The sequence below is a fragment of the Phalacrocorax carbo genome, chromosome 7 (genome assembly GCF_963921805.1).
Source record: "Phalacrocorax carbo chromosome 7, bPhaCar2.1, whole genome shotgun sequence".
Taxonomy (NCBI): Eukaryota; Metazoa; Chordata; class Aves; order Suliformes; family Phalacrocoracidae; genus Phalacrocorax; species Phalacrocorax carbo.
The window spans coordinates 30,807,572-30,818,703 of NC_087519.1; the positions used below are offsets into that span (position 1 = coordinate 30,807,572).

The following is an 11,132-nucleotide window of genomic DNA, read 5'->3' on the forward strand; positions in this document are numbered from 1 at the left end:
GAGGCAGGTGGGGCAAGATGAAGGTCTTATTACTGCTTACCCAAGCAGGTTTGAGATGGGCTGTTTGGATCAGCTAATAGTAGTGCACGGTTGGCAGATGCCCACGTTTCCACGAAGGTCATGGAGAATTGTAGTGCTCTTAAAAATCGGCCTTTTGGCATGGCTACTGCTGAAACAATCTGCTGTAATCAAGTCAATCATAGGCTTTGCAAGAGGGGGATTCAGAAAACAGCCCCTTTTGGCCAGACACGTTTTCTCCCCTTCTTGTCTCAAAGTTCAGAAGGGAAATCCTTCCCCTTGGAGCTTGGATGCTCCTTGCTGACTGCCTGTCCTGCTGGAATGTTTAATTGGTTCTCTGGTTTGACACAGGGATGTCTGCTTTCTTTCCCTCCCTAGGCATCGTGATCATGATGACACTCTGTGATGAAGTGCATGTGTACGAATTTCTCCCTTCCAAACGGCAGACTGACATTTGCCATTATTACCAGAAGTTTCACGACCGTGCCTGTACCATGGGAGCTTACCACCCCCTCCTGTTTGAGAAAAACTTGGTGAAGCATATAAACCAGGGCACAGATGAGGACATCTATACTTATGGGAAAGTTACTTTGCCGGGCTTCCGAAACGTGCATTGCTAGCAGATGAATTTTTAGTGCGTTTGGGAATTTTTCTTGACTGTCAAAGCACTTTTTTAATCAGGGTTGTCATATTTGTTAGGTCTAAGCACTGGTGTGTTTTGACAGCTCTTCCATGTTGCAACAATTGCTCTTAGGACTTTGTTGCCTAACTTCTCCCAGCTGTTAGGCGGTGTTAATACATTGTGGTATATCCACACGGTACCTGCATGAGCCACTGCAATAAATTTACTCCCAGTGGAGCCAGGCTCGTGCAGCAGGTGGATATCTCTGTCTTCATCTCAACCAATTATGTATTTGGGAGACGCAGGAGAGGCTTTCTAAGCAGAGATTGCACAAGTCAGGATCAGATGCTGAATATAGTTTGGTTTGCTTCAAAGTGGTTATGACAACCAAAAGTTGAGAAACAAAGAAAGTAATTCAAAACTTGTTCCCATCGTCCTAGATGCTCCTTGGAGCAGGGCTGATTTATGGAAACAGTGTTAAAGCTGTGTACTGATAAGCTAAAATCTTAGACCAGAATATTTGATTTTATAAACAGTTTGTAAAATAATCATGGCAACTTCCTTTCAAATTGTAAGACCTCTGAAATCATTTAGGTGGCATTTCTGGCAAAGGAAGAGGGAGGCAATTCACAATTCAATGATTCTTGCAAGACTTTTTAATGTTTTTACTTTTTTTTTAATCACTTAAAATGAATTTTAGTGACTATTTACTTCTCCAGTACAGTGCTGTCCTTGGTACAGAAGCCTTATTTAAAAAATATTTTGGGGAAGGTGATCCAAGGCACAAGTGGGAGAACTCGGTACCTCTTTCCAGCTCTGTGCTGGTCTACCTTTGCAATTACTGGCAAATTACTTGCTGACTCATCTCTGGTAATGGAAGTGGCACGTAGCTGCTGGCCAGATGAGTTCCGGACTGAGGTAATCTCTCAGTTGCTGTGTGTGTTCTGAATAGGTGGGGAGCAGATGAATGCATTGCCCCCGTGCTTCATGAGTGGTGGGGAGGGAGAGTGTGCTTTGCTTCTCATGCTGAAACACAGGCAGAGTTGAAAAAGGCAGCTTTTCTGTCCTGTAGCGGCATGGTGGAAGTAGTAGCTCTACAATCTCTTTACATCAGTGAGAACACTTTCCCTATCCTCTTCCATACTGATGTGTTTCATGATGTCTGTAAAAGCCTTTTCTTCTTCCTGTTTTGAATAAATCCTGTTAAGTCATTGGTCTGTTCTTGTGTTGGTGAAAACAGTGTAAATGTCATTGCTCCATGGCCCTAGGGACTTGTACCAGCCTTGCACCAGCACAGACAGAGGTGGGAGGGGAGCTGCTCACCTTCTTGTTTCAGTAAGATAACAGCTCTTGCCCCATCTTGGTGAGAGGGCCGCTGCGGAGCTTTTTCCAGCTCTGAGGCTGGCTTTCTGCACACCCATCTGTAGGGATGGGTTCGATCTGTCAGTGTTTACAAATTGTATGTCATGTCATGTATATATGTAAAAAAAATTCAGGTCCTTACACTACTGCTCAGGGGCACTAGGACAAGAATGCAATGAAGCCCATGAGCAGCTGTGTCCTGTTAAGGATTCATTTTCACCCTTAGGGAAAGAGAGCAAATGGAGGAAAAGCCAGCAGAGGTTGTTTGGGAGAGCCATAGCAAACTTCTCTCCATCTCCACTCTTAGTTTTTGATGGTCCTATCTCTGGCCCTTAGATCAAGGTGTTGTCTGCCACAGCAATTTGCTGCCTTCATATGTGTTTAGTTAGGATTTGAATAGCTTCTGCCTTTTTTCCTAGGCTGTCTCATTTGTTATTTCTCACCGTGCCTTTTTCCTCCCTCTCCCCAGTTGGGGTGATGGGACCAGCCGCCTTCATCAGCTTGGGCCATGTAATGGATGGATGGTACGTTGCTGCAGGGGAGCAAGCACAGCTCTGGGAAGCAAGCACAGTCTGCCTGCTCTTCACCTGGGGGTCTCTCAAACCACCTTCTCCTCTGCAGTGCTCCTGCAAGAAGACAAAATGTCAAACTGGCTCCCCAGGGTCTTTCAGAGCCCTCAGTTACTTACAGGCAATAGTGTTGCACTGGGTGTGAAATTTCAAACATTATGCTAACAGTTTTAGCTAGATCCAACATGAGATTCATTTACAGTCTAAACAGAGTTTTACAGGAATTTTGACAGAGCTTAAAATAGGCCAGTGTCAACCCTCCTTTTTATTTTTTCTTTTTGGCTGCAAAGATCCAAATCTAATATCAAGTGCAAGCGATGACAAGTCTGGTATTTAGAAGAGCCAAGTTTTAAGTTGGTGGGCAGTAATAGCTAGACTGTAACGAAAGCGTTATCCCTCCTGCAGTCTCTAACTATTTCCAGAGCGTGAACAGCTTTCTATCCATGTGCAAAGCAGGAAGAGGGCAACACTGCCCTTTCCAGTTAGCCACTGAAGATCTAAGTCCTGGGAAAGATGCTTCATAATGATACAGGAAAGGTGTGGGGGAAGGTCAGCAAGTCTGGGCAGGAGGAGAATGAAGGGATTATTTTAGGTTTTGCTGTAGGAAAGATCTCTCCTCTTGATTGTGGTGTTATTTCTGTTTCTAAATATTGCTTAGAAATACTCTTCCTTAGTCATAACTTCGTAACTCCTCCCTGCAGTATAAACTAATCTATAGCACTTGCAGAAGCTACAGTCTTTGAAGTACTGAAAGGGAAGGTGACGGGAACTCTAGCTTAGTTTCAGAGAGACATCGCCCCTGAATTGTCTTGACTTCAAGTTTAAACTGCGTTATCCAGTATTCCACCTGTTTCTGCCAGTGTGCTGATCAATTGGCAAAAACTATATTTTAGAATACAGTGGATTTGTTGATAAACACTGTCAAGATATCTTATTTCTGAGTGTGGGCTCTTGAGAGCACATGTTGGTCCTTGCTTGCCATTTTGAAAACCTGTTCCAGATCTTAAAAATAGCTTTAAAGACCTAGAATTCTAAAACCAGAGACAGTTTCTGGAGGAAATATAGACCTTTGATAGGACTTGTGATAATAAAAGATTATAACTTATTTAGACAAGGCAGTAGAACCTGATTCATTATGTTAACACGTTAGGAAGTGAGAGGTTTTTTTCTCCATACTATAAATATACCCATTTTACAAGAGTCTAGTCTTAAAAATATTAACATGCAATATGGAACAAAGACTGGTCTTGATCTGACACTCCAGCTGGAAACTGTTTCTTCCTCTTTGTCTTTAGGTGCACTAGCGAGCCAGGGACATGGGCATAGAGAGGTTATCTGGTAAGACTGGAGCCCAGAGGTGGTAATGCAGCTGTCAAGGGCTCATGATTGGATGAGGAAATGTAAAAGCAATGACAGTATGTTACTGGCAGTGGAACATTGGATTTCATTGTCTTTGAAGGAGAGCTTTCATTGTCTGGGCTGACAAAACTGCCTGTGGTTTGTTGGGGTTTTTTTTGTTGTTGTTGTTTTTGTTTTGCTTTCCCTAACGGGCAGGGGGGAAAAGGGAGAAAAGTCCCAGATATTCAAATTGTATGCACCTGAGTCAACACACTCTCCCTCACCTCCCTAAGAATAGAGTGCTTAAGTGGGGACTAGATCCAGCAAGACACTAGTGTATCAACAGTGGTTGTTAAAAAAATCACATTCTGGCACTTCCTAGAGCTAAACAGTAACCACTCCAGCCACATATTCCTTTTGTTTTCTGCATGTGCACCCAACTAAAGGTGTGGGTACAAGCAAGATGGCTTATTCTTCTCTGTTGTGTACCATGAAGTCTGACACTCTTGCCCAGCACTGGGTGCTTGTTTTCACTTGTGCATTGTACCGCTCTGGCAGAGAAACGTGTTCACTTGCTTCAGGTGATGATAAAAGGCACAGTGCAGAAGCACCAGGCTTCATTTTGGAGCAGATAATTTGTGCGCATGGCCATACATAGCTTAGATCCTAGCAAATGCTTCAGAAACAATGTCACAGGGATGAAAATGCCCTGGTGCATTTATAGGGGAGATTAAAGTGGGAAAGAGCTTGAGGGGGCATGGGCATACTAACCTGGTGTCCTGACAAGGGAGCCACCTGCAGTCACCATGTTCAGCATGGCATCACCTGGAACTAATGAGCTCACCAGAAAATGCTGGGAGCAAGCTGTGAACCAGCTGGCTTTGTACCTCACTCTAGGTGTCTTTTTGAAGACAGAACTTGCAAGGAAGAGGATGTGGGATGTGCTTGTCTCTAGCTTGTTTTTAGAATTCAGTTGAAGGAAAACTGTTAAGTGACCCTCTCTGCTCTGTAAGCAAATGGCTTCTTTTCTTCTTGAACTAAACTCAATGAGCTGCTTAGCAGCCTGTCTTGAAAGGTACGGAAAATGGGTTCAATACACAAGACTGACCGATAATCCCAATAACACAGCTTACAGAGACCTGGAGTCTCCTGGAGTTTGTAATGCACAGCTCATGTCATGCACAACTTGTCTGCTGCTCTAGAGTTAGGTATAGAGGGCTTCTTGCAGAGGATGATACTGGAGGACTGCAAACACAGCACCCTCATGATATCTCCGCTGAAAACAGAAGGAGCCCTCGCAGGGGCCAGCTTTCACACTCCATCTTTTGTGGCTTGGTTTGGTGCAAGTAACTTCTAGCAGAAGTTTAGTTAGACCTCTTCAAACAGAAACAAATACTTCCCAAAAAACAGTGAACTTGGCTTGCTGTCTCCATGCCAGCTCTGAGCATGCTGCTGGTTTTGAAGGTCAGTGCACATTGAAAGCTGCATTTCTGGGAGCAAAACCGATTTGGAATGTCTTTATTTCTAGTCATGCAAATACCTTGCAGTGCTTTTCCTGCCTGGCCCTGGCATCCTTTACAAAAACAGTAGCAAGGCACTTCCACGAGCCAACACCAGTTCAAACCTGTGACAAACCCCTTTTCAGTAGATGCTGATGGCTGTTCTGCATGTCAGAAAAAAGTTAAAATTTTAGCATGGGGATGTGCAGTTTACAGTTTCACGGAATTCTAAAACCTCCTGTGGATTTGTGAAGCTCCTGGGGTGGAAAGTAGTTTGCTCTAACAGACTAACAGGAGCTTTCAAAATCTCCATCTGGGTTTGTTACTCTATAAACATAGCGGAGGTTATCTCTATGTCCTCTCTGAGAAGGTAGATTTGGGAGGATTCGTGGGGTCATGGCTATTAGCACATGAAAGAAAAGATGACAGTTCTCGGTGGTGTGAATAGGCACACTGAAGGAGGATGGACGACATGTTGGCTCTGCTGTACCAGCAGTCCTCCTCTCCCTGTGTGCTCCCACTGGCCCCTGTAGCTGTGCCTGCTGTGTGGCATCAAGGCAAATGGGGGGATGAGCTTCTATCCCCTTTGGCACAGGGGACACAAAAATGGTCAGTAGTGTTAATTCTTCTGCATGTCCCATTCTGTTGGAGCAGGAGAACCTCAGAAGAGGGTCCTTGTAACAAGGTGATTAAATGAGCCAAGCTTATGCTAATCCTGCTCCAAAAGAGCTCTCTGGTGTGTGTTATCACCTGTGCCAAGCCTTAGTAATTAACATGGAGCCCTCAGCAGGTGGTTACCTTGTACTGCGCTGGCCCTAGACCGCTTCGGGTCTATAAATCTAACCTGTTAAAATGTGGAGTATCTGACTCCTGCTTTAAAACTGAAGGACAAAAAATAAATGCCAGGGCCCTGAATGGTGAAACTGATACTAGCATTTGTAGCACTCATTTCCATTCTCAAAAGAAAATAAAAAAAATGTGTGTGAAAGTAGGCTATATTTTATTAAAAGCCAGTTTTAGGTACATGCAGCAGCATAAAAAAAAGTGATGTGTCCTGGCAGCAGGTTTGAGCTCTGTGTTCAGCTGGTCTCTAGCTCTGCAGGTCTACAGTGGCTCCAGAGATGCCAGGTGTGTGGAGTGCTTTTTCTGCCCCGTGATTTCAAGACTTCTGTAGTCTTGCTCAATAAGCTTTGAAGCTTGAGCTGTCTTTGAGCTCACCTCACACATGAAATGGGCCATTGCCTCTGAACTTCCATATTGAGCTTGTGTCCAGGTCTGAGCTGTCCCTGTGGCCCAGGGGGGTAGACACAGTGCCTCTTGGTCTGAACCATTTTGGTTCTGCCACCATGTGGAGGTGACACAGCTGTAGCTGGGAGCAGCTGCTTTGCATGTAGTGATCTGACTGCAGGTACTGGTGAGGCGTGCCAACAAAAAGCGACAAAATGGGTGTGTATCCATAAATGAAACCTATGGAGTCATTGTTGGATTGACTTCTCGTTGATCCTACCCAGGTTCTGCTGGGACACTGGGTGGGGTTGGCTGGGGGGGTGGGGTGCTCCATACAACCCATATTACAACAGTGCCAACATCTGGGTTGCTCTTCTCACTAATATGAACCTCAAATAGGCCTTCTGTGCCAGACCAATAAAATCATGTCCTCCCCTAGCTGTGCCCTACAAGAAAGGAAGGAGGTCTCTCCAGATCTCAAGGTGTGTAATGCAAGCAAGGACAGAATGAGTGAGTGTGGGTGGGTCTGGGCTACATAAGGACACCTGCATCTGGAAGCTGGGCTTTGGTGCAGGTGTGGTGCTCCAGGTTTCATGGTGAAAGTTTCATCCAGCTCTGCATGCCAGTCCCTTGTCTTCTGATGTCCTCCTGCCTGTATACACTCAAACCAGTAGAATTCTCATTTATTCATTGTGTTAATTTTGCTCTCTTATTTAATAATGAAACTTAATGATGGTACTATATACAGCGCTATTGTATGTGGCAAAGAATGTACTTTTTTCATTGTAGTGAAAAAAAAAAAGGCAAATGAGTAGCCTTGGTGGTATGTGTGAACAAGGAAGTGGTATGTCAAGAAATCAGCTATTTTCCTTGATGTTTGCCATAAGATGGACAATACAGGAAACAGCTTTAACTTCAATTCATTTTCAGTTTTCTGATATAGCTACTAATATTAAAATTAAGCTTGTGTTGTCCCCTGCTCCCCCCTTGGTGACTGACTCCAGTCACCCTACAAGTGTTAATGGCCAGGCTGCATTTCATGGTCCCTTCAGGCACCCAGGGTCCCCTGCACCGCTGAGGGGTTGTGTTTCACCCTACTGCACCTTTCCCTGCCCTGGAAGGTCTCTGGGGGGTTGGAAAGAGATGGTGAAGGTCATGAGTGTGTTTTTCCTTTATGAAACCTGTGTGTAGTGGTCTAATCCCATCATCATTTGCTGTCCATCCTGTGTTGTGAGCAGATGGTTTCTGTAGATCTGTATTGGATATTTCTGTAGCCTCAGTGTTATGTGTATGCTTTAGTTGGTAATCTTCCACTGTAAGCAATAAAGCATCTTTGGAAAAGCTGATACACAAATAAACAGCAGCTGAGCTGATACCATCACCTGAAGTCATACTTTGTTTTTGTGAAGTGTGATTTGCCAGAACACCCTTCTGTTAACTGAGGCCTTAAATGCCCTGCTGTACCCAGCTGTAACTGTGAGTGGGTGGTCACAAGGGAGTTGCTCAGAGAAAGAACAATAAATAAATACAGAAAAGTTCTTAAAGTGGGTCCAGGAAAGGTCAACCTCATGGTTTGCTGGAGCAGTTGAAGCTGAGGTTGGTAACACAGTGAGAAGATTTTTTTAAGGGTGGGGAGAGGGATATGACTGTAAATGGATTTTCAGCTACTTAAAAGAGAAAGAGGTGGTGTACAACAAATACGTGTAGGAGCACATGCACACTGCTTTCAGCATAAGGAAATGTATGTGCGGGCAGATTTTTTGCTCTGCACAATTTTGCATTTTTCTCTGGTACAAACAATACAGAGGTGAATACAGCTGTATCTGTTACAAAAGCCCCATACTGCATCTTTAGCTTAATCACTCCAAACTCCCCAAAGCAGTTGGGAATGCCTGAGTACTTTCTTGCTTGAGGTTTTTTGTTGTGATGAAGTTGCATTTCAAAGCTCTTCTCTATCAGCAAAAACCAGAAACACTTTACATTCTGCTTCCAAGGAGAGCAGTGGCAGCCGGGATTTCTCAGTACAGGGTTGAGAACTGCTATGTTTGTGGAAGCATGGAGTCGGTGAAATTGGTCTGACCCTGTGCACAAGAGAAACACAACAGGAGTCATTCAGAGTTTGCTTGCTCAAAGTGTGCTCTGGAGAGTCCCTGTCCACGCCTCCTCCCTGCCCCCCCCCCATCCCACTTAACTTCAAGGTAAAAATTTGCTCTATAGTTATTTGTTAATGTACCTTTTGCTCTGATGCATGAAGATAGTGATCTGGCAGAGCAGATTACAGCAGTTTCCAAGATCACAGCCCTTAAAAACAGATTTTCCTTTGAAGTCAGAAGGTGTTTACTCCACTGAGGGCAGCACTTGGTGCTTGTTCGTTCGTCAAAGGGTAACAACAAACTTAACAAGCATCGGGAAAAGTAACCAGGAAATGGCATAATTGATGAGAATGAGAAGAGCAATGAAGTAAACTTATGGAAATTTTATATGTATTTAAAAAAAAAAAAAAGAAAATCAGCCATATCAGCCATACATCGAATGCGTAGAGTGCTTGACACACAACTTCATAGCTTCATACTCTGAGTTCTAGTTGGCAGTCATGAGGGTCGTAACTCAGTGTGATTTTGCTGCATTATTAATATTTTAAGGCCCTTTTACTGAAGCAAATATGCAGATACGCTTCAGAAATCCTGTAGTGCTACAGAAACTGTTTCCATTTGCAAACCTGAATAAGGCCTTGCCTGGTGCAGAAACTGGAACAATTCTCCTTGTGTAATTGATGTGAGGACCCACTGCTGCATGAGGAGACTGCAAGAAGCAATTTTGTGCCAATGTGCTGGCTTGCTTCTCACTGAACCAGATTTTTGACATTCAGTGTGATTTAAGACATCTGTTCTTGTACTGTTGGGGCTCTGCTGGCTTTTATTGCCAGCAAAAAGCTGCAGAGCAAAGCAGTAGTGTTTTAAGTAAGAATGGCAGTGAGGGGCATTCCAGGCTCTGGGGATAACTTTTGACATCTGAAGGGCTTTGCTATTGTATGTGCTTCCTGCAGCGCAAGTTTTCCCATAATAGTGCAATATGTGACCAGATTGCATTTCTGTATTATATGTGTGATATTTGTTAGTCTGATGTATATTTATATATTAATTTTGAAGTCTGGGAAAGGTCATTAATCTGTTTTGGTAGCAGATAAGTGCCTATGTGCTACATTCAGACCCAGAACCTGGAGGGCTGTCATGGGCTAAGATTCTCTGTATTTTGTGGCAGTACGTTGTCAGTCATAAGAATTTTTATTTTTGCCACATGTAGCCTCCCTTTCTTGCCTTTTGGGATAGGATGGAAGTCTCTGGGTGCTTTAATCATACGTGTATTCAGTATGCCATTACGAGGATGGAGCACAGGTTGGAATTTGGGTACTGGAAGCGTTTGCACATGCTTAAAATGTGAGCAAGTATAATCAGGGGGAATTTTCACACTTAAACTAAAGGACACGTGAATGAAAATTAGTTTCTTTCAGCTACTTTTTAATGAATTCCATCTGCCTTAATTGAGTTCCCAAGGTCAGTGCTTCCAATCCTTTCAAGTTGTCATAGGTTGACTGGTGCTTTCACTGCTGCTTCAAAGAAGGTTTGACTGTTAGTTTTGTAGTACTTGAAGTAATTAAAGTTGCTAGTGTAGCCTAAAACTACCCTTCTAATTTCTGTACCACAGCTTATCCTTAGTTTCTCTCTCAAGATTGGTCATTTGATGCTCTTCAGTGTCAAGCTGCAAGAAAAGAACTGCAGAGCAGTGGAGTAAATATTACTCCATTTACTCCAAAGCAATGGGGTAAATATCAAATGGAATAAAACCATAGCCTCTCTCCACACACAACCACAAGCAGATACTTCCCACAGAGAAAAATAGTATTTAAAAATGTATTTTTAAAACAGTCTCTGGTATGTATTGCAAAAAGTTTCACAGCTGCATCTTTCTCATTACAAAGCTAAGGAATCAAGTATTTATAATGAAGGGTGACTTGAATTATTTGAGAGCCTTGAAAAACCTGGAGCCTGATGGTTTTCTCTTCTGAAGAAATTTAGCATTACCTCAGAACAGTAGTTGTACCGGTTTGAGGAATTTGCCTATCCCTAGTTTATTTTAGTTCAAATGCCAAAATGATTGCAACCCCAAATACCTCGATGTACGGCCAAGGGGTGTGGTGTTGCAATGGCACATGAGCTGGACCGTGGATGGTGGGAAGAAATGACACACCATGGATTCCTCTACGTTCTCTTGGGGGCTGCCACGTGAGAAGCAGGGAAGGTGCTGCCACCCCCTCCCCCCCAGCCCCTTCTGCCCGCTGCCTCTGGGGCAGTGGTCCCAGCTGTGAGGGGACTCTTGGGGTGGGGGTTTCCCCTCTTCCTTCCTACAAGCATATGGGAGATATACTGTTGTACAGGGTCAATAGTCTCATGTTCCCGTCTATTTTTAATAAACTGGGAGGAAATTACACCATTTTAG

At 43.7% G+C, this 11,132-nt stretch overlaps 1 protein-coding gene across 9 annotated transcripts in view; it reads left to right on the forward strand.

The window, feature by feature from the left end:
• Positions 1 to 11,132, forward strand: part of ST6GAL1 (ST6 beta-galactoside alpha-2,6-sialyltransferase 1) — an 87,622-nt gene that overhangs the window by 48,987 nt on the left and 27,503 nt on the right. For 8 of the 9 annotated variants that reach the window (XM_064457312.1, XM_064457307.1, XM_064457311.1 and 5 more), the window contains one exon: positions 397 to 1,851. The exons of the other annotated variant lie outside the window; for it this stretch is intronic. In XM_064457312.1, the coding sequence (XP_064313382.1) occupies positions 397 to 638 (242 nt within the window). In that variant the 3' untranslated portion in view covers positions 639 to 1,851. Of the gene's footprint in view, positions 1 to 396; positions 1,852 to 11,132 lie in introns of those variants that run through there. 9 annotated transcript variants of the gene reach the window in all.